The sequence below is a fragment of the Bombus bifarius genome, unplaced genomic scaffold (genome assembly GCF_011952205.1).
Source record: "Bombus bifarius isolate JDL3187 unplaced genomic scaffold, Bbif_JDL3187 scf7180000007966, whole genome shotgun sequence".
In the NCBI taxonomy this organism is placed as follows: domain Eukaryota; kingdom Metazoa; phylum Arthropoda; class Insecta; order Hymenoptera; family Apidae; genus Bombus; species Bombus bifarius.
In genome coordinates this window covers 7,183,806-7,209,244 of record NW_022884352.1, presented here as the reverse complement: position 1 = coordinate 7,209,244, position 25,439 = coordinate 7,183,806, and the positions used below count along the sequence as shown (strand labels likewise).

General features: G+C 34.8%; 5 protein-coding genes and 1 long non-coding RNA gene across 14 annotated transcripts in view; 4 read left to right on the top strand and 2 right to left on the bottom strand.

Moving 5' to 3' along the window:
* The first annotated feature begins 1,197 nt into the window (after positions 1-1,197).
* On the top strand, positions 1,198-3,650 carry LOC117206833. Its single transcript, XR_004487446.1, has 2 exons — positions 1,198-1,455; positions 3,358-3,650. It is a non-coding gene; the product is annotated as an uncharacterized LOC117206833 (long non-coding RNA).
* Positions 3,651-6,294: 2,644 nt separating this feature from the next.
* Positions 6,295-8,600, top strand: LOC117208471 (signal recognition particle subunit SRP68). Its single transcript, XM_033449670.1, has 3 exons — positions 6,295-6,497; positions 6,823-7,160; positions 7,222-8,600. Exons 1-3 carry the CDS (start codon positions 6,404-6,406, stop codon positions 8,515-8,517), a joined length of 1,728 nt encoding a protein of 575 aa, XP_033305561.1. The 5' UTR covers positions 6,295-6,403; the 3' UTR covers positions 8,518-8,600.
* Positions 8,601-9,377: 777 nt separating this feature from the next.
* LOC117208482 (uridine 5'-monophosphate synthase) lies at positions 9,378-11,619 on the top strand. 2 transcript variants are annotated; one of them, XM_033449674.1, is made up of 3 exons: positions 9,378-9,788; positions 9,913-10,393; positions 10,460-11,619. In XM_033449674.1, exons 1-3 carry the CDS (start codon positions 9,648-9,650, stop codon positions 11,239-11,241), a joined length of 1,404 nt encoding a protein of 467 aa, XP_033305565.1. In that variant the 5' UTR covers positions 9,378-9,647; the 3' UTR covers positions 11,242-11,619. The 2 variants fall into 2 exon arrangements, with proteins under 2 accessions (XP_033305565.1, XP_033305574.1); XM_033449683.1 differs by having other exon boundaries at positions 9,649-9,788; positions 9,947-10,393.
* A 170-nt stretch (positions 11,620-11,789) lies between these two features.
* On the bottom strand, positions 11,790-15,326 carry LOC117208495 (cytosolic Fe-S cluster assembly factor NUBP2 homolog). Its single transcript, XM_033449694.1, has 6 exons — positions 15,207-15,326; positions 13,128-13,375; positions 12,978-13,066; positions 12,606-12,827; positions 12,133-12,286; positions 11,790-12,059 (listed from the first exon to the last, which is right to left on the bottom strand). The coding sequence occupies exons 2-6, from the start codon at positions 13,236-13,238 to the stop codon at positions 11,853-11,855; spliced, it is 783 nt and encodes a 260-aa protein (XP_033305585.1). The 5' UTR covers positions 13,239-13,375; positions 15,207-15,326; the 3' UTR covers positions 11,790-11,852.
* Positions 13,775-17,263, top strand: LOC117207337 (intraflagellar transport protein 56). Its single transcript, XM_033447444.1, has 7 exons — positions 13,775-13,810; positions 14,006-14,532; positions 14,826-15,075; positions 15,230-15,439; positions 15,501-15,807; positions 16,224-16,464; positions 16,559-17,263. Exons 1-7 carry the CDS (start codon positions 13,775-13,777, stop codon positions 16,668-16,670), a joined length of 1,683 nt encoding a protein of 560 aa, XP_033303335.1. The 3' UTR covers positions 16,671-17,263.
* Positions 17,264-22,139: 4,876 nt separating this feature from the next.
* LOC117208434 (prominin-like protein) overlaps positions 22,140-25,439 on the bottom strand; it is a 65,821-nt gene continuing 62,521 nt past the window's right edge. For 4 of the 8 annotated variants that reach the window (XM_033449626.1, XM_033449636.1, XM_033449627.1 and 1 more), the window contains 3 exons: positions 24,587-24,676; positions 22,755-22,874; positions 22,140-22,174 (listed from right to left, as the gene is read on the bottom strand). In XM_033449626.1, coding sequence (XP_033305517.1) covers positions 22,162-22,174; positions 22,755-22,874; positions 24,587-24,676 — 223 coding nt within the window. In that variant the 3' untranslated portion in view covers positions 22,140-22,161. Of the gene's footprint in view, positions 22,175-22,754; positions 22,875-23,449; positions 23,507-24,586; positions 24,677-25,439 lie in introns of those variants that run through there. The other 4 variants (XM_033449643.1, XM_033449653.1, XM_033449657.1 and 1 more) reach the window with 2 other exon arrangements.

Genomic DNA, 25,439 nt, shown 5'->3' with positions numbered 1-25,439 from the left:
AAATGAGATATTAAAGAAATATTAAAGTATCCTACAATACTGTAATAGTATAATAATGATTGGACTGCGAACTTTTATACAAGTTCATATCATTGAAGACATGATTAAACGAGTAAAACTTCGGTAGAATATTGTTCTATCTACTTACCAAATAATATTAAATAATTACTAAATAATAGAATATTTCATATTTTTGGAACCAATAACATTTAGGAGATATAGTTGTTCCAAATGATAAATAATAGAATATTAAATATTATTAATAACGTCTGAATATTAAAACATTCTATAACATCAATAATGACAGCTAACATAATGAAGCATTTGAAACGTGAACATTAAATTATTCTATGATACTGCAATAAATCATATATAATGTTAATAAAATTATTCTATAATATTAACAATAATAACTGGAATAATATAATATTTTAAACTTGAATCGAGACGGGGAATTTCCAAAGAAGAATGTTGAAAGTTCAGCTTGAGAATCTCAACTCGATAGAAAGAAAATATACTTACGGCTTTAGAAACATTTTGTTCTTCGCAAATTCCTATTCCAAACAGCTTTCCCTTCAATCTGATTACCGTGATCGATTGATCTACCACATTCGAACTTTGCATATTCAAATACATCAAATCATTTATGAAGACGTTACCATATTGATATCTCACGCTAGTAACTAAACAGAAATCTTGTTTACTATCAGAAAATCCTATTCCAGAATAATCTAGCATTTCGTTTAAAAAATAATTTGTTCCCCTCTTATTGAATATTCAAATATCCAAAATTTAGCTTAATTAAATTCATAAGAAAATCCTCTAGATAAATTCAAGTATTCTATTTGCTTTACTTGTATAAAAAGTACAATCAGTCGATTCTTCGCTGTCATCACCTATTCCAGTTTCACTTCAATTAGGAATAGTCTGCTTTCATATTCAAACATTTTACTAGTCGTAAATGTTTTGTTTAGCTTAATCAAATTTATAAGAAAATCCTCTAAATAAATACAAGTACTGTATTTGCTCTATTTTTGCAAGAAATACGGTCATACAAGTCTTCACTTTCGACTAAGCTTACAATTCCAGTTTTCGTTCAATTGCAAGTAGCTACTTAGTATAAAGTTAAGTAGATAAGGTCAGGCGCTGATCAGACGTCGAGTCGCGAGGAAACAAACTCGCGCGATTTCGTTCAAAGACACACGGCGTTTATGTTAACGTTCCAGCAATTCGTTGGAATGATTTCGCCACGATTTCGAGGTGTTTCAGGTTTGTCCTCGCTGCAGGCAGCAAGCTGGCGAATTTCCACGCAGCGCCGCGCCGAAAACTTTTCGAAAATTGAGGAATACTCGGGCGGAACACACCTCTCCCGTTAGTCTTTCGAAAATCCAGCAAACTTTCATCTCCAGGGAGGATCATTGAGATCTCGCGACGCCTTGCAAATAATAACTTCCGGTAGAACGAACCTCTACTACTAATCTACCCTTTAGATCCATCCCATCGAGTTTCGTCCATCGATCCCGTACAGTTAACAATTTTTCCAAAATATTTGATATTGAATATTCGATATAGATAATATTCTACGGTATGTTACATGGATAATATTTTTAATTAAATTCTTCGTTCTTTCCTCTTGACGTTCTGGAAATTGAAATATCATATAGTAAAACGTTGAAGTTCCAATATCGTAACAAAGCATACATTTTCATGGTTTTATCGAATTCTTTTACCTGAACCTCTTGAGGTATATTGACGTATACGGGCGTATGATTAGTTTTTCTTCAATTTCAGAATAATTTTAAAAGACATTATCATTGTGAATAAATATTCCAAGATGTATAGAATATCTTCACGAGTATAAATCTTTCGATATTCAGTGCGTACACTGTCGATTACGAGCATTACAATACGCTATGATATTTGGTATATATCGTACGGTTTTCTCGGATTTTATTTTCTAATTATTTTAAACGCATCATGCGCGGTTTACAATGTAAAATGCTAAATAAAATACAATTTATTCTAGTTCGTGCGACTAGTAGATGTTCTAGTACTCGTGACAAGCAGTGTGCATAAATTATTTTCCTCGGAAAGGTACAAAATAGTGATATGGTGTTCTGTTGTTGTTTTAATAAATTCATTCTTTCGAATGTTAATTAAATACCAGAAAGTACCAGTGAAAATAATAAATTTGTCATTGTTCACGTATAGAAATGTTTTTTATCCAAAAATCGAAAAATGTTGATGTTACTCTAAAAATAATACACACACACACATACATACAGCTGAAATGTCGAATTTTTCTTCGTCTTTTCTGAAACTTGAAAAGTCATTGTCGTGTCAGAATAAAATGTCAAACAGCAGCTGAAAGTAACTTCTGATCAAAACTTTAGATGGACGATATATTATTTCGTAGATGGAAAGAAATAGGAGCAGCGAGATATCAAGTCCCTCATTAACCATTAATGTACACGTTATAAAAGTGGGTAATACAGTTCCACTTTGGAATCAGAAGTCAAAGGAAAAATATCAAATTCAAATTCGTAAAACGCTTAAAAGAACTTTATTTCCATCTGCCCCTTTTTGCAAAATGGCGTATCGTTTAAATCTTTTCCACACAAATATTATATTATGTACGATATTGGAAAAATCAGAAATCTTTGTAAAATTATTTTACAATCTTTTAGGTTCCCTTTTAAAAACTGTAATGTTTTATGAATTAACAAATTTATTAAATTAAATGAGAAAATTTCTCCCCTTTTAAATATTCTCCAATTAGTTCACTAAACCTTACCATAGAGTGTTTGAATCTCTTAAATGAAATCTCAACAAAGTTTAACTAAATCTATCAATTATATCTCGAATAAATATTTCTTCTAACTATAAATTATAGCCCCTGTCAAGTTTTACTTGCTCCCAGAGTCTCGAACGTTAACAAAATTAAATTTACCGATAAAACGAACGATAAAAAATCCAGAATTCCTCACCAACTCTAAATTACAATTTCTGTCAATCTTTATTCCTCTCCGAAGTTCCCTTAAAGATAAAACTTTTCCTTTATGTTTCCCAGCGCTCTGGTTCCTCTTGCCCCTTACACCATGGGAACCATAGTAATTTTGGGTTAAATTGTTTAATTTTTGAAACTTCTATTTAATTTCGTTCTATTGAAAATCAAAATCAAAAAATGTTAGATACAAAATACAATCAGGTATTTTAAACTTAACTAATTCAACAACGATTATGATACTCGTTATAATCTAACAATACTTTCGCTTTTTATTTTAAAATTACATTTTTACGTAATTTCACGCGGATTCCATTTCCTTTTCACAGAAAGAAAATGCTAATTTCTTGCAGGCAACGATGATCGTTTAAAAGGACGATATATTAAAAAAGGATCTGAAAGATCGTAAGGATTGTACGCAGGAGCGCACGCAACATTTGAAAGGTGCAGTTTCCACAGGAATGTCGAACATTTGGATGGAATGCATTCTAACGCGTCGTTTACATAATCAGCAAGCACTCGCAGAAAGCAAACGATGTTTCTTCTTCGAATGGACACGTTCTCGTGCAAGTATCCCTTAGAAAATACTTTTATATACATCGCGTGATCATGCAGCTGCGTCTAGCTATGTTTTTGAAATAGTTATGCCATAAATAAAAAGAAAGGTCATAAGGTAGAATTAAATGGTTTATAATGAAGAATATGTTGGTAGTATTAGTAGCGTGACATAGTTCTCAGTAATGCTACTGTAAATTTTATATTACATTCTTTATATCACATTGCTCATATGTATGTAATAACTTGTCATATACACAATATATACGTTACTATTAAATAATGTACACATTTAAAGGAGTTACACGTGTAATATAGCAAAGGTTATAAGTAACACATACTACTAAGCTATAAAATTAAACGTAACGTAAATTATTGCATATTTTCTGAATTTCATTGAATGAATCAATACGTCGAAGAGAATTTTACAGTCATTTACCCTCGATTATTATCGCATCCAATCCTTCTTCCTCGCCATCTTCACAAATACATATACGAGGGACTAGAAAAGTTTCGTTCATGTTCACATCATCGATGGAAATAACCATCGAATAAATAAACAAATAAATTTTCTAAACAATACGAAAGATTCGGAAATAGCGAGAAATGACCAAGGATAATTATAAAAATCAGCTTAATTAAACAGAGAAACTATACTCCGGACGTTTGTCCTTGTTATACACTTTACCTATCTCTTTCTGTTGCCGCCCGTATCGTCTATCTTTGTCAAACACAATCACTGTCTCTTTCTATTGACGCTCATGCAGCCCATTCTCCTGGAACATCGCTGTCGCCATCTATTTCTATGGCCCTCTGCATTGTCTATCCTTGTTGCCCACTATCCCCCTCTCTTTCTACTGTCATCCGTGCAGCCAATTCTCACAGAACACTGCCCTACCTATTTGTATGACCGCTCGCATCGTCTATCCTTGTCGCACACAGTCTCTGTCTCTTTCTAGCGCCCATTGAATAATTCTTCCTTGCTGTATAATACCGCCGTCTTTGTCCAATCCTATGAACATACGTGTATATCCCTGTCCTTGTTGCGCACTCATGCCTTCTTCGTCCCACTCAGAGCTAGCATCTGTCCTTGTCACACACTAGTGCTCTCCTTGTCTACGAACAATCCACGTGCTATCATCTATTATCGGGTATACCAAGTTGCGGTTCCTACCGCTCTTGTTAGATGGCAGCACGTAGATCATCCTTAGACAAGGATAGCATCAGTGTGTGACAAGGACAGACGCTAGCTGCAAGTGGGACGACGAAGGCATGAGTGTGCAACAAGGACAGGGATATAATATACACGTACGTACACAGCATTGAACAAAGACGACGGCAATAAACAGCATGAATGGATTATTCAATGGGCGCTAGGAAGAGACAGAGACTGTGTGCGACAAAGATTGAGGATGCGAGCAGCTATACAAACAGATAGGGCAGTGTTCTATGAGAATTGGCTGCAGAAATGATAATAGAAAGAGAGGGAGATTGGATACGATAATAGTCGAGGGTAAATGACGAGACAGTAAAATTCTCTTTGACGTATTGTATTATTCAATGAAATTCAGAAAATACGCAGTGATTTACATTATGTTTATTTTTATAGTGTAGTAGTATGTGTTATTTGTAAGCTATGCTGTATTGGATGTATAACTCCTTTAAATGTGTATATTATTGTATAATAACGTATATATTGTGTATATGATAAGTTGTTACATACAGATATGCAATATGATATAAAGAATATAATATAAAATTTACATTTCTTTTACTGAGAACTATGTCACGCTTGAAAGTAGTGTTTGCGGGTTGAAGAAATTTTTAGAATGCAGTCGTCCTATAATTATTCTCTGTGATGCTCTGGGATGTACTGACTTTCCAATATTTTACCTGTTACAAACAGAAATGCCGGTTATATAACAAGAATGGTATAAAATATTAGTAGTGTAAGATAATGCGAAGAATAATTACAGTTACTAATATATTTTAATTATTACAAAAATAATAACAATAGTGTAATATCGAAAAATAAGGATAGAAATTTTTTTTCGATTACTTACAATTTATTAATATTAAACTGAATATACAGATATAAATTGGACAGAGAACGATATTTATTTAACGGAAACTAAATGCAATACTCGTATCTATATCAAATAACTTTACAGTTATTTGATCACTCTCGTCACAACGAATCTAACACACACACTCTCTCTCTCTAACAACTCTATCAATTCTCACGACTCTACTCTTCGACGACTCGAAACCTCTAACGACTCTACTCTTCGACAACTCGAAACCTCTAACGACTCTACTCTTCGACAACTCGAAACCTCTAACGACTCTACTCTTCAACGACTCAGTTAGCTCTGACTCTCGCAACACACTCGCTTTTCGACTCGCATACTCTGACCTCTCGGTCATCCGCCCTTGAAACACGAAACCGTCCTTCTGCTCTAACGTTGTTTCTTGTTTTTCTCATATCTCTGTAAGAATTAGGTGGCTTTAGTCACATAGGCGCTCTTAAATGTAAACGAACCACAGAAGGACGACGTACACGGTTTTTTCTATTTTCAACCGATCTCTAATTCAAATCTATTCTACGATATTACAAGAGTAATAATAAAAATAAAAGTTTCATAATATTAAATATATATAATTTCATATTTGGTTAATTTATATTCATTATTATTATATTGCCATAGATTCGAAATCGCCGCCGGATAAAATAATGTTCAGATGTGAATTGTACCATTTCTACCAAGCAACAGCTATAGTTATTTTGTGATTGTTGAATTTGCGGTTGAAAAACTTGGTGAAAATTGGGTACGTGGTTATACGATGGTCGTCGAAGAAAAAAGTAGTGATTCGTTTAAGAAAAATCAAATAAACGATGACACGACACCGACGGAGCAGAAGACGTATTCGATGGAAAGTATCCTTTCCAAAAAGCTTTTTACTCACAAAAGTAGTTCTGTCAACGCCATATGTTATTTCCTAACCTATATTTGTCATTTCCTGTCTTTTTTACTTGCGAATATATGTCATTGTTAGGAATTACATTAAAATAATAACTTTCATAAATTTACAAATAAAAAGCTGTAAAAGTTATCTTTTTTCCATATACAGATTGTCTTTATTTATGTTTATTATATTATTGATTTCTTTTTGACATATTTGTGTTAATGAAGCATGATGTAGCAATTACTACATTTATATATCATCCGTGAATTATATGTTGTTACTTAATGATTGAATAGTTCTAAAAATAATAAAAGAAGCACAGCAACAACATGGGTTGAGGCATGGTGACTATCAACGATACCGTGGATATTGCTCAAGAAGGCTGAGGCGCCTTAGAAAAGTTCTAAAAGTCCCACAAGGAGACAAGCGTCACTTTAAGAGGAGAGACATAACAGCTATGATGGTTACAGATGATAAATTTTTACAAGTTCCCCTAATGATGGCTGAACGTGCTTGGAGTTATGCTATGCAATTGCGTCAAGAGTCTAATACAGAGCCAAGAAAGAAGTTTCACTTGATATCAAGACTGAGGAAAGCTGCTACATATTCTTTACAGTTGCAAGAACTGATAGAGGTAACTTAAATTTTCCTATGTTAAAACAGATTGATTTCTCAATGGTAAATATATTTTTCAGAGTGTCAATTGCGATGCAAGGACAAAATTAGAAGCTCAAGCATATGTAGCATGGATACATGGGTCCCTACACTTTGAATTGCAACTATGGAAGAAAGCAATGGAGAATCTGAAAAAGGCTCAGGTGGTATATGGGAAGTTGGCATCTGCACTACCAGAATCTGAGCAAGTAATGTACAACGCTCGCGTCGAGGAGCTTGCTCCCAGTCTTAGATACTGTGCCTATAACATAGGAGATACCACCGCTATAGATGATTTAATGCAAATGAGAGGACAACTAAGTGGCGAGTTGTTAGCTAGTTTAGATTCATTGATAGCTCAAACTCGAGAGAAACAAATAAACGCCGAAGAAGTGACCTGGCGGGGCCAGTCCTGCGGTGTAGTTCCACCAAGAGCAGCTGGTCTTCTAATCGCCGATTCTAGACTAAACCAGACATTGGAGAAAGCAGCTACGAATCAAGCTAAGATTGATTTACTGGAAGCGCACTTGATAGATTGCAAAGATGCTATTTCAGCTGTAAGAGACTTATTCAAAAATGAGCTAAAAAATAAGGACAATGACAAGCTATCTCCTCCACAGCATTTAATTACATATTTGCAATACATCAGACTGTCTCGTACACTAGAAAGAAACTTAGCATTGATCAATGCAGCAGCAGAATCTGCTAAAACAAAACCACAAGATATGGTGCGGTTATATGAGGCAGCACTTCACAATCTTGTTGAAATATCACAGCTACAGGATGATGAAGAGTTTGTACGCGAGCAAGAAGCTAAAACAAAGGGATACAGAGCTTTTAAATGTTATTACATGGCACAATCACTAGCAAATCTTCACAGATGGAGAGAAGCCATGACCCTGTATCAAAGATCTACACAACATGCAAAAGATGCGCTAGAATATGGTAAAATACTTCCAGAATCATTGAAAGAAGCTCTTGAAAAGCTAGAAATTTCTATAGAAGGTGCCAAGTATACAGCACATGCACATAGCGTTCTAGAAGATGGACAAGAAGAGGAATCTGGTGTTAATAAATATACAAAAACAAAGAAACCGCTGCATGAACGTTTACACGAGTACAGAGAAGATAGTGCGCTTCTTACAAAACAACCTAATGTTTACAAATTGCCACCATCTATGCAACCTATCTCCTGCAAACCACTGTTCTTTGATTTAGCCTTCAATATGGTTGAATTCCCTGATCTGAGTGAGAAACTTGGTAACCAAACTAAAAAAGGAGGTCAAGCTGGTCTTACAGGATTTGTTAAAGGCCTTTGGGGTTGGGGTAACAAATAAAACAGGGGAAACATTCAAGAAACATTCAATTTTGGATATTATCGCACATAGTACGATAATGTATTTTTACCGTATTCAATCGGCTTGACAAAAACCGAGTTTTCTCTTATAACAACAGCAATATTGAATAATGAAAATAAAAAAGATATTATTAATATGTGCTTGATTTTTTATTAATGTTTAATTCCTTTATTCTAATCATTTGTTCATTATTTGAACAATTTTATATTCTTTTAAAATATTTTTCATTTAATTGAACAGGATAGAATTTTTTGTATGACAGAATAAGGGACCTTTAGTTTAAGAAACTGATTAAATACTTTCACGATTAAAATAGACAAAATTAACAGAATGAGGGACGTATCGCGATTTAATGATTACACGTTTCAAAGTCAACCTTTCCCACTTAAGTCAACACATAACATAGATAAACAATACTTTCAAAACAATTCGCGAGTCGATGGAGTAAAGGAACGTGAGTACTTGGTGTACGCACCCCGGACCTTCACCGACTTACTTGAAGATTTAGACCAACATGATAGGGTTTACGATGCATCGATTACTATTAAAGCAACTCATACCGGCAATTAGTTAATCTAAAAATTCACTACATCGTAAACGGTTTCTCTTAAGTCATTTTACCTCTCTTAAAATCCCAAAGTTTCCGCGACCGCTATAAATGACAAAAAATCCCTACATTTTACTTATTTTTGAGACAATATTTTATAAATATTTTATTTTGAATAATAATTAATTTGAAATAATTTATTTTGAAAAAATAAGATTAACATCAAATCCGCGCGCGTTAAAGTTTGGATTTCCAGAAAATTATTTAATACCAGTACCAAATATTGTTTGTTCATTTGTTGATACGCATATCGTGAAGTAAAGTGAGAACGTGATAATTACGAATCACGAGATTACTATTTTATATTAAACGTAATTATTCTGTACGCCTTTTGAATTTATTTTTATATTAAGCGAAATTAGAAATACATTAGAAATAAAATACAAACTAAAAAGTTCTATAACATTAAGTTATATGATTAACCTTAATTACTAAATAATCTCGTGTTATCCTGTTTTTCCCCAAGATTAGTTGAATAACTAATAACAGAACTCATAATAACATGGATATTGAATTAGAACAATTGGCTATAAATCTTTTTGATATAGGAGCGTTTAAGTTTGGAGAATTTGTGACCAAAGTTGGTCTAAAAACACCAATATACTTTGATTTAAGAGTATTAGTCTCTCATCCAAAAATAATGGTAAGTTCTAATCTAATAATCTAATCTAATAATGGTAAGTACTATTGTTATAGTAATTACAATTATTTGTATGCATCTAAATGTAATAATTTATATTTGTTATATTTACATTTGCTATCTGCAGACTCGTTTGGCTAGAATGTTATTGCTATTTGTAGAAGAATGTCCAAACGTAGCACGAATTTGTGGTGTTCCTTATGCAGCTTTACCATTAGCAACATTGATTTCTATAGATTCTAATGTGCCCATGTTAATTAAGAGAAAGGAAGCAAAGACATATGGTACAAAGAAAATTATAGAAGGGAATTTTAAGCCAGGAGATAGTTGTGTAATTATCGAGGATGTAGTTACAAGTGGTAGCAGTATTTTAGAGACAGCAGATATCTTAAGAAGGGAAGGTCTAAAAGTAACAGAAGCTTTTGTGGTAATTGACAGAGAACAAAATGGTAAAAAAAATATAGAGAGTCATGGTATTTTGATGAGGAGTCTCTATACAACCACAAAACTGATGACATACCTCTTGAAAGCTAATAAAATTTCTCCCAAAATTGTTAAAGATGTGACTGATTACTTATTAATATCCCAAGCACCAATCATTTCTCCAGGTAAAAAGATATTTAATATATTTTAAGTATTAAATAATTTGAGTACTTCACCTTAAAAAATTTCAGACACGCGATTGATGATGCCATTTCATATTCGTGCCAGTAGGTGCAAAAATGCAATTGGTTCTAAGTTATTTAATCTAATGGAATCAAAGCAATCCACTATATGTTTAGCAGCAGATCTAACTAAAGCAGATGCTGTTATAGAGTTGGCTGATTTAGTAGGACCACATATAGTGTTGTTAAAAACTCATGTAGATATATTAGAAGATTTTAGTGATAATTTCATCAAGCGTTTAAAAGAATTAGCTAAAAAGCATGACTTTTTATTGATGGAGGATAGAAAATTTGCTGATATCGGCAATACTGTATGTTTACAGTATGAAAAAGGGATTTACAAGATTGCCCAATGGGCAGATGTCGTTACGGTGCACGCGATCGCAGGTCAAAGTATCATAGATGGCTTCAAAAATAGTTTAAAAAACATAAGCGAACCTCGTGGTCTATTTATCTTAGCAGAAATGTCCTCCAAAGGAGCACTGACGATTGGTGAATACGTGCAGAATGCTATAAATATTGCACAAAATTCAGATATAGTAGTTGGAGTTGTTTGTCAATCGGATATTTTCTCGAGTCCGGGACTTATTCAATTGACACCTGGTGTAAAAATATTGAAAAGTTCCGATGACTTGGGACAGCAATACAACACTCCAGAATTTGTTGTTAATTCTGGAGCTGACTTAGCTGTAGTGGGTAGAGGTATTACCGAAGCGGAAGATAAATTGGCTGCCACATTAAAATACAAGGAAGAACTTTGGACAGCTTACATAAAACGAATAACTTCGTAATAAACATCAGACTAGGGGAAAAATATATTTTTTTATTTTCGAATATGTATACAACAGTTAAAAACCGTAAATAATTGAGTAACACCGACTTTAAAAAAAAGATAAGTAAATAGAGCGATGCACAAATTTCGATGTATATACATTATATAATAGTACATTAATCTATTCACATTTTTGTACAAAAGCTTTAAAGTGTATTTACTTGTTCCCATTAACAATGATACAGGATTACATGTACACATATGTATATCCTTTGCAATGTGCAAGAAACTCTTTATATTTCCTATAAATGCTGCCATATAAAAATCGTTATATTTATACATGTTCACTTTACCTCTTTTGTACAAAATGCAATTAAATGAACCCCTTGCGATCCTATATATTATTTGTATGTAATGCAGATATTTTACATTTTCGTATATCTATTATAATGTCATGAAATTATATTTTTGATCAAAACTTAAGTGTTCTTGTCTTCAAATCAATTTACCTTATTTAGTCTTAATAGGAAATAAAAAATGCGATAGTTTGCAGAGGGCCAAACTTAATTTTGTCATCAGGAGCAAGTACTGTATTTCACTGGGAATGCCGTGCATACGAGATCAAATTTTTCATGCCTCCTTGCTCTGAGTAAGTTCTTCGACTAGTTTTCGGAATACTTGCGCTACCTGGCTATCAGGTAATGTTACCAGAACACTTTGGCCAGTTGCTGCTAATTTCCCAACTTGTGGATCTATAGGCACTTTTGCTAAGAATGGAACATTCACCATTTTTGAAAGAGCTATTCCTCCACCCGCGGAAAATATATTTGTACATTCCTAGAATTAGCATTCCTTGTAAATTGAAATAAAAAACTTGCTTTTATAATGTATGACAATAGTTTATACTAACTGAACATGATGGACAGACAAAGCCACTCATATTTTCAATAATCCCAAATATATGGATTCCAGTTTTCCTACAAAATGTTATTTCTCGTAAAACATCATCTACTGCAACTGCTTGTGGGGTGGTTACTATCAGTGCACCATCGCATTTCACATTTCTGAAAGCACAAAAAGCAGAATATAATTAATTCTCATTCTGATACATCATTATATGTTATATCCTCATTAACATGCATTCAAACAGAGTGTGTGTATAAGCTTATCAATCTCATGACTAATGCTTATCTAACAAGAAATACACTTCATTTGAATGTCACATGATGATTAATCATAGTCACATGTGAGAGTCCAAAAGCACATGACAGGAGTATTACAAATCTATGGAATATTTTTGAAATTCTTTTCACAATTAATATGACACATAACATTTAAGTATTTAACTATCTCACTAATACTTAAGTAAGTAAGAAATCTTACCTTAAGTTTTCCATCACTGTAATATGTTCATCCGAAGTTCCTGGTGGTGTATCAATAATTAAATAATCAATATCTTGCCAAACAACATCAGTCAAAAATTGTTTAATCATTCCAGTTTTTTTTGGACCTCTCCAAACAATACTCTCATCTTGATTTTTTAATAAAAATCCTATCGACATGACAGCCAGTTTTTGCTCTTTATCTGCAAATACTGGTATCCATCTATGTAATAAAATAACAATAACATAAGTAGATAATAATATTTTGTGAAAAATATATTCAAACACGAAGAAAATACGTAACAATCTTTTTAAAAAATTTACAAAAAATTTTCCAATTTTTATAATAATAAATGGTAATTATATTTAATACCCATCGGATGATTGATGAACATCTCTGCCTTCCAAATTCAACAGATAAGGCACACTAGGTCCGCAGAGATCAACGTCTAACAAACCAACCTATAAAATTTTTGATATGTAAGCAATCTAACCTACAATTCAAAAAATTTTTCAAACTTACTCGAAAACCCGACTCTTTGAGCGCAAGTGCCAATTGTGTGCTGATTGTTGATTTTCCAACACCACCTTTACCAGAAAGCACTAATAAAACATGTTTGACACCTTCCAACATTACGAAAAGAAATACGCAAACACCACCGGCGATGTAACCTCCACGACAGTCGGTCGCGTTCTGACAATTTTTGTTTTCTATCAATTTGACGTGGTTCCAGTCAAACGAGAATTTTTTCAACTACCAATTTTTCTTGTCTAAAATGCAGTCCATTCAAATTCATACACACTAAAGATCAAAAGTTTTTCTATTTCGTTTATACATCTCATAGATATAAAATATTTATTTTTTAGTAATCATGCATTTAAGTTTGACGATAATGCAAACATTTTGAGTTGCAAAATTTATCTGTTTTTGTGTGAATACATTTCTAAAAATAAAGGAACCATTAACTGTTAAGTAAAAGTTCGGGAATTCTATCGCCACTGAACTGACACCTGTAGGTAAAAGAATTAAAAATTTTAGTTTCAAATTTTTAAATTACGCAATTACAATTTTTGTAACATAAAAATTTCATTTTATCTAGTAAATTAGTTTTTTGTGCAAAAAAGAGATTTATATCTAAACTAAGCGTCTGTATTCGCTTTTACAACCATATGGTAATCAATAAATTTCCGTATCTATTAGCAACGGTGACTAAAAATGGTAAACATTGCATCGTGCATCGTATTTTCTTTTTTCTTTTTAAAATATATTATTCGTCAGTGTTTTAAAAATCACTTTCATATACACATTCAACCCTTTACACTATTTATATTTTATTCACTCTATAAATTTTCCTACAACGAAAGTATTTTAACTTTTTTCACACTGAATACTCGTAACAGATACTATCAAGAGCGAAGCCAGCTGCTTCCGAAGGAGTGAGAAAGTCCGCATCAGACAAAAGAACACCAAAATTAGAGGAATTTTTGGAGAAGCGCGATTACACCGGCGCTTTGACACTTTTGGAGTTCAACAATGCCTCAGAAACTACTGTAAATTCCGAATTATGGATGGGCTACTGCGCTTTTCACTTAGGAGACTACAAACGTGCATCAAAAATTTACGAGAATTTAAAAAGGAAAGATCAAGCACCGGCGGATACGTCGACGAACTTAGCATGTTGTTATTTCTACCTTGGCATGTACCCTGAGTCTCAACAAATTCTCGAAGATGCTCCACACAGTAAATTGAAGAACAGATTGTTGTTTCACTTAGCGCACAAGATGGGGAATGAAGCTAAATTGATGGAATACCATCATATGTTGGAGGATATGATCGAAGATCAACTTAGTTTGGCTTCTATTCATTACTTACGGGCTCATTATCAAGAGGCTATCGATGTTTATAAAAAGATCCTACTGGAGAACAGGTTGTTATCCAACTGTCTTTATTCTATTTGATAAGTAATTGGAATATCGATATTTCAAATTAAAATTATCTTTAGGGACTTTGATAGCGACGATTCGAGTATATGTAGCATTAACGAAAATCTAGGCGATAAAAGTTCCGATGTGCATTTGATCAGAGAGTTAAGAAGTTCCAGGTACCCACTTCCTCCATCCTTTTCCTATTATTCCCATAATATGAATAATTCTTTCTAACCGAAGACAATTCTACACGATTTATCTTCGAAAGCTTTACTCGACCATGTTCCTTTTACAGAGATTACTTCGCGTTAAATGTATACGTTGCCTTGTGCTACTACAAATTGGATTACTATGATGTGGCGCAAGAAGTTCTTCAGGTTTATCTACAAAAGTATCCTGATAGTGCGATCGCCATAAACTTAAAAGCCTGCAATCATTTCCGCCTGTACAATGGTAACGCCGCGCAAAATGAGATGAAGCAGCTGATAGATAAGATGTCCAACTCTCTCAGCTTCAGTCACGATCTCATACGTCACAACACAGTCGTACGTAACGTTAGAAAATATTCGAACCATTTTATACATCACAATACAATCGTACGTAACATCACAGAATTTTTCCAAATCGTGGACATCTTTATGGATTCGAGTAAAATAAATTTATAATTAATACATACGTAAAAGAATTAATTTATCTTAGGTATTTAAGGGCGGAGAAGGTGCGTTGCAAATTTTGCCGAATTTAGTGGACGTTATACCGGAAGCCAGACTGAATCTGGTAATTTATTACTTGAGACAAGACAACGTGCAAGAAGCGTTCGAATTAATCAAAGATCTTGAACCAGCTGTCCCACAGGAGTACATCTTGAAAGGGATAGTCAACGCGGTAATGGGTCAGGAAACGAATTCCGTAAGTTTCTGCGGCAACTAAAATGCAAACTATGTGAGCTAATTATGAAAATTGTTTTTAGCGCGATAACGTAAAGACGGCGCAACAATACTTTCAATTAGTGGGCTCTTCGGCGTCAGAATGCGATACCATACCTGGCAGACAATGCATGGCCTCCTGTTTCTTCCTCTATCGTCAGTTCGAGGAAGTCCTGGTGTATTTGAATTCGATAAAAACTTACTTCTCCAACGAAGACAACTTCAACTTCAATTACGCTCAGGCACAGGCCGCGGCGGGTTATTTCAAAGAGGCGGAAGAGGCGTTTTTAAACATAAGAAATGAGAAATACAAGAATGATTACATTTATATCAGCCTATTGGCGCACTGCTGTGAGTGATCGAGAAATAATGTTTAATCTTAATATCTTGCCTTGTACGTAATATCGAGTCGTACTCAAGGCATAGATAATAATTCCACTTTGGTGAAGGCAAATTATATCGTACTTGAGGTATTGATAGCAAAAGTGAACTTCGATATTTGACAAATTAAGTAATTCATTACCTAAATTAGACACGAGTACAAAATACTTAGTGCAACGACTGGCTTCGTTTTGTATGACTAGTGCAAATTCTTAAGTCAGACTAACAGGAGAAGTTCATATTTAGGAAAGATTAGTCATTTACACTTTTGCTCTTGATGTCTCATTTATAACAAAAAGTCTGCTTTAATTGTTTAATCCTTCTTTAATTCCTCAATGAAAATCGAGTCGATTATTTCTATATTATTCTTTCTTATTCTGATTTAGACATAATGAACAAGAAACCTCAGTTAGCCTGGGACTTGTATCTAAAAATGGACACGACGACGGAGTCGTTTAATTTGCTTCAATTGATCGCGAATGATTGTTACAAAGTCGGTGAATTTTGGTATGCGGCAAAAGCGTTCGACATGTTGGAACGAATGGATCCAAGTCCAGAAAATTGGGAAGGGAAACGTGGTGCTTGTTGCGGCACTTTTCAATATATTGTAGCTGAAAGGCAACCAAAGTGAGCGCTCTTACTTTGAAGAATCATTTTTTTTCCATAAAAAAGCATCTCGTTATTTTGCAAATACATAATTCCTTTTTAATGTCATTTTTAGAGAGCTCTTACCTGAGGTCGTACAGGTTTTGAAGAATACCTCGAACTCACAAGTGGAACAGATCATTCGAGTGATGCGTAAATGGGGTAAAGATAACAGAATTAATTGTTGATGATAGGAATCGAGTGGACAGTGACTGATCGTTATCGTTAAGCCTGAAACGTTAAGCCTTATCTGAAACACGTTGAACAGCTATGGAATGTTAATGCATCTTGTAATATGCCTGTGTAAACTATGTATATGCTAATTCAAGACCACAGGCAAAAGATACAGTAAATTATATTTTTGTTTTTCACACAAGAGCAATCTTAGAATTATCAATCTATTATACATTACCAAAACTGCCTTTCTAGTAAATTTGTTTGTGCGGTTCTCTTGAAAAATATTTGCCAAAAGACTATCGATACCTCAGTTCTGAAGAAAAATTCATTTTTAACTTTATAGCTTCGTCTTCGATGGCTATTTGCATCTTTGTACTGAATACGTTCTTTCTCTTTTTAAGTATGTTATATCAAGGTACATCCTTTTAAATAAAAATCAAGAAGAAAAATTTTTACAACAAAATTGTGCTTATCAAGCCTTTCCCCTGTGGTCTTTAATTATGATAAAAGTATTTTATATACCTGAAATATTTGTGCAGAGTATCTTTTCAATGAGTCCACGGTGTTGATGATTTAATATAAAATAGATATATTTAAACTGTGATACACTCATTTTATAATATAATAATAATAATAATAATAATCATTGTAATAGTAATAATAATAATAATAATTAATTTTAACAAACACAATCGGTGAATCGTAAAAACACCATAGTTGATGGCATACACCACATACGCATACTTGCACATCTCCGATCAAAGATTCGACATTCTTCGGAACGGAATACGTTTTTTAGAGAGTCACGGAGAATCCAACAATATCTTTGATTCCTTACGTGGTTTTCTATGAAACAATTCCGATGGAATGGCTGCTGAAGTTCAGCAAAAGAAACGAAAAAGAACACCCATGTCTCAACGTTATGGGCGTTTCGAAGATATTGAGCAGATAAGAAAATGCAAGGAAACTCTTGAACGATACCTTTTCAAAGTATAAATATCTTTAATTATATAATAAATCATTTCAAACGCGTATATCACCTGATGATAATCTACGTCTTCAAGTGTAAGCCGTATCTGTCATTTAAATTCTCATACTACTTAGAGAACTACGTATTTATTAAATCGATCTTTATTCTTCTATCGAAATATTTAGGCTTGCAGACGATATATGCTCGAAATCGAAATCGTAAGCTAAAATAATTAATTTTTTAATATATTTTGATATGTTGAAACAAATCAAAGTATAGAAAATTAATTATTTTAGTCTATATCAACTGTAATAAATTTTAGTTGTATAGAAGGCAATAATTCACTAGTGTTTAATGAGTTTAAAGCTCGTATATTGCTATTTGAATGACATAAATTCATTTAAAATCATGTAAGAAATCTATAAATTAATGAGATAACTTTTGTTAAATCTTTGAATTAAATTTAAAGATTTCCATTCACTATTTGCAATTTTGCAGCAGTGTGTGATTCAACAGGATTATGTTATTAATGCAATGCATACGAACTTACTATCGAAAATATACACATTATTTTTATTATTACTAGAACTGTACCAAATGTTAGGGGTAAATTTCTAAAAAATATTAGCCTGGAATAAATTTCTAAAAAATATTGTTCTGGAATAAATTTCTACAAAAATATTGTACCGTATAAATTCGACTACTATGAATAAGAGGCAGACATTTCTAAATATTCCTAAGATATTGCTGAAATTTTGTAATAACAGACACGATCCAACAAAACTGAGAACGTAGATTATCGAAAGGTAAACTGACCGCGAGAATGATAGAAAACTCTCAACTTATGTCCGGTGGTTTCTAGAAGGCGGTAAAAAGAGTGTTCCTTCTTCACAACGGTTCAAAGTCCCCATGTCATATTTTATACGACACGTTCAGAAAAATGTAGAGAAGGAGTGCCCGACATGAAATCGTCGCTACGTATCCCATATAAAAATAGCACCAGAAAAATTGGTTTCCGCGGTGCCTTTCGACGGCACGCGACAATCGTAATTTATCATTTTCAATGATTCGCGACCGATTGACACGAATCTCTATACACGGCACTCGTTCTCCGGGCTCGTTTTCATGCGACTCTGTTTATTTTTCGTTACGAGACATGGTTAATATAGTCAACCGGATAAAATAGTCTTGCGTGTCCACACACAGCAATCGATTATTACGTGTTTCTTTAACATTCTTAGACAATGAAAAAAAAAAGGAGGAAGGAAAAGGACATCACGGTTCCTCAATTTCCCATACATACAACAACGATGATATCTGTGTTTCCGTCGATATTACGCTAAAAACGTAGCTTACTTTCCACTATGCTAAATGTGTATGTTAATACAGTTAATGATAGAGCGGGAAAAATCGTGTTCTCCTCACGCCAGCTTCCTTCTCTCGTTCCTCTTTCTCCCTATTTTTATACGACAATCATACAGAGGTATGGATCTACCTTTCACGCGATTCTCACTTACTCTCTCTTCTCTTATCTACGCTGTTTTTATTTTCTTTAAAAGATTCTAAGATTTTGTGCTCCCACTTTCTCACGCCTTCATACAACGTACGAGGAAAGTATCCTTTTGTTCTTTTTTTTGCGTTTTTTTCATATTTCTTTTTCTTCTTTTTTTTTCTTTTTGGCAATCTGCTAACGGCCGAACCAAAGACCGTCGCATGGGCGGCGTAATCTACCGTATAATGTTAACGTTAAAACTCGCTGCACGCAATAGCAACGACTATGTGAAACAGGTTCTCTACGGATAATGCAACATCCTGATGCCTCCCATTTGCGGTACAGTAATTCATTGGATTCTAAAGTGGTGAGAAACACTTAGAAACTTATCGTCGAAATCATCGACCTACGCACACCGATTGGTACAAATTCACCTCAGACTCTTCTATTCTATTCTTATGAGCTTGTACCAATGGGTATTTCAATTCCTAAAGTATCTAAATTCGAAATTTCAAACGCTTAACTTCCGCTTAGCCCTTTGCAGTCGTTTACAGATTGAGCTTGTACATTGATTCACGGTTTTTAAAAACTAGATGTTTGTCGCATTTGTCGCTTTACTTATATTCCTAGATGAAACGTAACCACTAGACTGTAGATATTTACCGCAGATTTCTTGAGTTTGCGAATACGATTGGAGAAACGAGCAGAGAGGCTCGTTTCACGTGACAAGTGTCGACACGTTGACCACTGATGACGCCGCGCTGGCGTCACGTGTAGTTCTCAGTTTTCGCGTTGACGAGTTCTGAGGAAGAAATTTTAGTCGCAATGGAAGCCTTTCGATATTCTGTGTATCTCTACAGACTATGAACATGCATTCCGAACATTTTTAAATTCCAAATTCCGGATATCTTCGAATATCTCATATAAATATCTGTAGTCTAGAGATTACTGAACTGCAAAGAGTTAATTATTCTAATCGTACTACAGAGCTTTCAAAAAGACTTTCATTTGGCGGGAGGTTTCACCGTCCCCTAAGCAGCCTCTAACTTACAGAGTAGAAGAACGAGCTTCTCTAAAATGGGAGTGACAACTTCCACGAAGAAAGGTTCATCCTTCACGATCGAAGTACTGTACGGATGTTGCATATGTTCGTCAAGACATTTCGTCGTCGCGTAGACACATGAATGAACACGCGTACAACCTCTCTATGCGACGTGGAAATGTCTAGGAGCTTAGATCGGTAAATTACACGGTAAAGTTAATAGTAAGAAAAAACGTCTACTTAAGAACCATGTACATAGAGTATTTTGCAGCGGTGATCTTGCAATGAAACTAACTTCCGTCATCGTGGAACGAGCGGTTCCGGCGTGTGACCAAGAGGAAGTTGGTTCCGGGATTTTCTTATATCTACGAACGATCCAGCAAGATCGAGGACACGTGGACCGTAGAATTCGAACCAGCAGCGTATACGTTCGATATCCACGGTCCACGTTTTAAAGAGTGTCGTTTGGCATTTAAATATGGCGTTGTTAAGTGCTCGAGATTGCGAGAAATCTTCGCGAATATTTCGTTACAAGGAAAGTGTGCGATCGATGTAACCCGAGGATTCGATGTTCTACGTGAATTTTCTTGTTGAACGCGACTCGTTCAAGTGGGCAGTGTGTCGTTCAGAGTCGAACAGAATTTCATGAACGAATCTCCATGTACGCTCCTTGCTGCGAATGATCTAATACAGTTTGGAAGTCGTCGAGTACAGTAATATCTCGTGCAATATACTCTAACTTGTGCTTGCTTTGGAGAAATTAGTTAATCGAACTTATGATATCTTCATAATTTTATATAATAATATGATTAATTATAATAAACGTAGAAATAAGTGACTCATGCTCGAATCGATCGCACGTGTTCCTTTTTATACGACGGCTCATCCACGTGTTGGCGCAGGGCCATTTGTCATCATAGTCATTCTGTGTACTTAGTTGTTGTTCCTTGGTAGGCAGTTCACGTAAAAGACGGTGAAAATTCATAAGACACAAGCGGCTGAATGTTATATACACGTTCGCTAATTTCTGAACGAAGAGAGATTGTTCAGTGAAAGAGAAGCGTACGCCAGTGGGTCAACAAGGGAGGCACGATAATGAACGTTTTTTTTTTAATATTAATACTGGTTAATGCAGACGATGATTTCAATCCTGTGTATTTATAATTAGGAACTGAACATCCGAGGTGAACTAAGGGTTTCACAGAAAAATTTCCTTGCAGAGTTTCAGGATTCCTCTCAAGCAACGATAAAACGTATAATAATCGATGCGCTTTCGAGAGTTAAGGATTAATTTCGGCGTGTGACACAACACGCGCGAATCTCGAAGGCGGATCGATGATAATAGTAGAAAAGACCTTGGTCACGATGGCATTTGATGGAAGAAATATCGCAGAAAAAAACAAAAAGAACGGTGGTAAACGATATATAATCAGTCGTGTTAGAAATCGATTGTCCAACGATTAACACAGCACATACGATGAAAATCATCGCTTCATTACAGTTCGTCTCGTAATAAAAAAAAAGAAAAAAATAATAATAATACAAAGATAAAGCGAGTAATGAAATAAAAAAAGAAAACGAGAAAGAAGGTAGGAAAAAAACGTCCAAGCGCTATCAAAACAAAAAAGAGAGAAACTGCAGACGGCAAAAAGAAAAAAAGAGTAGTATTGGATATAATGTAACGTTTTTCTCGTGATACGCACGATGTCTAAAAAATAATACTAAACGAAACGAATCGCACACATTGATCACACTACTTGCGGCTCGCCGAAGGATCCATTTAGCCTACCTCAGTCTGTGTATCAAACTTGGTCTTTAATTGATTTCGCCGTTCGCACGGTCCGTGGCACGCTCAAACAGGAACGCTACAAATTAGACATAGTCTCGCTTGCATCCGGATTTCTCTTTCTTTTTGAGTGTCCTTTTGTAACTGCGGGTGAGACTGTGGGTAGCCACGCTACTCAGCGCTACTTTTGTGCATGCCACGGCACTTGTTTCCTAATTTGTGTCCCTGAAAATCATTAGGAAAGCATCTTTTATACACTTTCTTAGTAGAAGGTTTAGCATTCTTACATTGATGTCGATTTAATATAAATTTAATATCGAGTATATCATAAATTTTGCTTTCTGTCATTATGCGAGTGACTAATACGATATACAGCGATTCGAAGTACTCAAACGCGTATAGAAAACATGCACGCAATATACATAGTACGTAAAAATATGTGAAGACCACATAGGAAAAATATGATAGATTCATTTTTCTAAATGTTTAGGAAGATGATAAAAATACATATAATGCCAAAGTCAAGAGGGAAGGTAGTTTTTATTGGTTCACAACATATATTGAATTTTAAAATTGCGCTTTCATAGAAGACAGGAAATGCGATTGATCATATTCTTTACCTGTGGCCTTCATATATATCCAAAGTAAAGTGCGTGTTTGTAAATTTCTATCTAGAGTTGATTTCTTTAGCCATGTTCAGAAAATTATGAATCTGCATGAACATTCATGGCGTACCAATTAGTATGGATTATTTGAAACGCACGTCTGTGAATATTGAAGTACTAAAAACTGCAGCACAACTCACCCTGGCCCAGGATAATAATAATAGGGAGGCGGTCGCTCGTATTCCGTGCTAAGCGGAGGAGGAGCGGCAGCAGCAGCTGGTTGGTATCCAGGAGGACCACCATTAGGGAAGTCACAATTTCTGAAAAAATACCTCTTCGATCAGTAAAACCACGCAGGAGAAATTTGAATAATGTAGCTTACTCTCTATTCTTCGTCAAACGTGTCGAATAACGAGCACAAAAAAAAAAAGGAAAAATAAAAGATATTCTCGAAGAGAGTTATCTTTTGCCATAGCGTACGTATGCCTTAGCGAACAAACGAATGACGAAGCTGCTGAAGCGAAATCAAAGTAAATTTTATATACCGTGATTCTCCTGTGAAATAAAGAAAAGAAAAGTGACTCGAATTCGTAATAATACTTTTACGCATGCTCGTTTAAAAATCCTTGTATACGTATGTTTTATCGAACACGATTGGACTGATTGTGGCAATGGCGGTGTAGGTATAACACTGATACCACGCGAGTCACTTTATTCAATCATCACGATCACCAACAACCTGACACAATTTCTTTTTTTTTTTTCTTTATTTATTCCTGCAAAAGCTCTAGCGAAGCTATTTGCTTGCGACGCAAACAAGTTGAACAAAAAGAACGAACTAAGGAAAACGAGAAGTACGGAGACACAATTGATAACAATCTGTCTTGCGACTTACGTGCAGAGGCGTATCGAGAGACGCGAGAAGTTGCCCCCCCGCAAGGTTCCCACTCACCTGGAAATAACCGGGAAAAAAAGCGTGACCAACGGGGTTGCATGAGATGTATGGACGGGATCAAGAATAACTTGCATGGTGTCAACAACATTCTGCACCTCACAACGATACTTTTATAGGTTTCTGTCCTTCTTTCCTTTTTTTTTTTCATTTCGATAACAGTATCATTATTTATGATATGGATCGGATCGCGCTGAATCTAACAAGATACGCTCGAACCCTTTACAAATACTCAACAAGAGTGAACGATATATTTTATTCGATAAAAGTAAAATTTATAGCAACATAAATGGATGAATAAAATTTATTTTATTCATTTATTTTAATTTACCAGAGTTATTGAATGAATCAAGTAGATACTTCTAATAATTTCTAAACTGGATAATTCCAAGTGATTCTAAATACTCAATTTTTTACATTCATATGAAGCTACTTGACCCTTTCAAGATGTTCGATTCATCAATGATAAATACTGTACAAGGTAGATCATGCAATTCATACATCTTCGATGGTTGGTGGTAGAGAAATACGATGCGGGAAAAGACGAGATACTTTATTTATGATTAGGTTATCATACAAAGTACAAGAGACGGGACATCGGTAAAATGTTTTCTTTGTCCGTTTCGATTTACAAGTAGGGAGAGAAATAGGGAATATACAATTCGAGTCGTACGTGGCTCGACAAGTACTTACAAACAACTACATTGGGACTGTTGAAATTTGAAATATCGCCACTGACCTGAACAAGTATCGTGCGAGTTTCTATACAGAGAGCTTGATCCCATCCTCGAGTTAAATCGAGCGGTTCGGAAGAATCGGTGAAAACAAAAAAGGTGAGAAAAAGAATTTCGCGCGATGAGTGGGAACCCTGCTCACCGATGTAGGGAAACGAGAAAAAGGAAACGAAAGAAAGAGAGATAAATGAAAGATCGGTGATGGTGAGAGATCAGGCGCCGAGATACAGGAACCGAGAGAACAATAAGTTTGTAAGTAAAATAAGAAGAAAATTGCGTAACGTGTCACAGAAAGCTGTGTTTAAGATTTTTGCTCGGTCCAAATTGGATGTTTTGCAAGACTTACTGCGTTTCTACGGATATGCTAAAGACTTTATTGTGAGGTTCTGTTTTGGAGGGGGCGGTATGTTCGTGGCTTCGCCACGTGGGGGTGGAACTGTAAAATAAACCAGAGATGAACTAGTGAACCGGAGAAATGAAAGGAGAAAATCGTCGATCTCAAACAAAAAGACACCTATTGAATCCAGAATCGTTCAAGAGCGTGGTAGCTCGCGATACTCGCGAGAAACAACCCCTAGAGGTTTCTGACAACCCCCAAGAACGCATTCTTCGCTTCGCTAGATATGGACAACACTAACAGACTTTTATTTTCTTTTCCATTCCATCTTCATTCAAATAATGCAAGATGACGATCCGAAATGAATAGAAAAAGAGAACCTTAAAGCGGCAGCACTATTCTTTCAAACAAGCGCCTGTCTTCGAAATATTCCCTGATAAAGCCGTAGACTGAACTTCGTTTTGGAACACAGCGTCTCTCTAAAGAACTCTAACGAATTCGGCCAATTTACCAGCTATTTTTAAAAAGCTTTACATGCTTGAACCTACCAGGTAAAATCAGAAAATGGACAGAAATATTTTTTGACTTAATAAACGTGTGTTTGGCTTCCATGAAATTCTGCTAATTCATCGCTTATTTTTGGAAGACTCGCGTCGTTGAACTTAACGGATAAAATTAAAAAACCAACAAAAATATACTTATCACGCTTTCCTGCTGTGATCCTCATACGATAAAGAAATAAATCACACATTCAGTGTGTTCCCAAAACGACGCTATGATTCAGCCAAGCTATCTCTCAATATAATTTCTTTCGAGGTGCTTTATCTCACGAAGGAGGAATAATGCTCTCGCTTCAAGAAGT

Excerpts from the sequence above, each read along its gene's own strand:
- LOC117208471 (XM_033449670.1), top strand. The coding sequence starts at position 6,404 with ATGGTCGTCGAAGAAAAAAGTAGTGATTCGTTTAAGAAAAATCAAATA. Across the intron at positions 6,498-6,822 it reads GAAGACGTATTCGATGGAAA|TTCTAAAAATAATAAAAGAA; the intron begins GTATCCTTTCCA and ends ATGATTGAATAG. Across the intron at positions 7,161-7,221 it reads AGTTGCAAGAACTGATAGAG|AGTGTCAATTGCGATGCAAG; the intron begins GTAACTTAAATT and ends TATATTTTTCAG.
- LOC117208482 (XM_033449674.1), top strand. The coding sequence starts at position 9,648 with ATGGATATTGAATTAGAACAATTGGCTATAAATCTTTTTGATATAGGA. Across the intron at positions 9,789-9,912 it reads TCTCTCATCCAAAAATAATG|ACTCGTTTGGCTAGAATGTT; the intron begins GTAAGTTCTAAT and ends TGCTATCTGCAG. Across the intron at positions 10,394-10,459 it reads AGCACCAATCATTTCTCCAG|ACACGCGATTGATGATGCCA; the intron begins GTAAAAAGATAT and ends AAAAAATTTCAG.
- LOC117208495 (XM_033449694.1), bottom strand. The coding sequence starts at position 13,238 with ATGTTGGAAGGTGTCAAACATGTTTTATTAGTGCTTTCTGGTAAAGGT. Across the intron at positions 13,067-13,127 it reads TCAAAGAGTCGGGTTTTCGA|GTTGGTTTGTTAGACGTTGA; the intron begins GTAAGTTTGAAA and ends AAAATTTTATAG. Across the intron at positions 12,060-12,132 it reads TTGTCTGTCCATCATGTTCA|GAATGTACAAATATATTTTC; the intron begins GTTAGTATAAAC and ends TGCTAATTCTAG.
- LOC117207337 (XM_033447444.1), top strand. The coding sequence starts at position 13,775 with ATGGTAATCAATAAATTTCCGTATCTATTAGCAACG. Across the intron at positions 13,811-14,005 it reads TTCCGTATCTATTAGCAACG|ATACTATCAAGAGCGAAGCC; the intron begins GTGACTAAAAAT and ends TACTCGTAACAG. Across the intron at positions 15,440-15,500 it reads TGGGTCAGGAAACGAATTCC|CGCGATAACGTAAAGACGGC; the intron begins GTAAGTTTCTGC and ends AATTGTTTTTAG.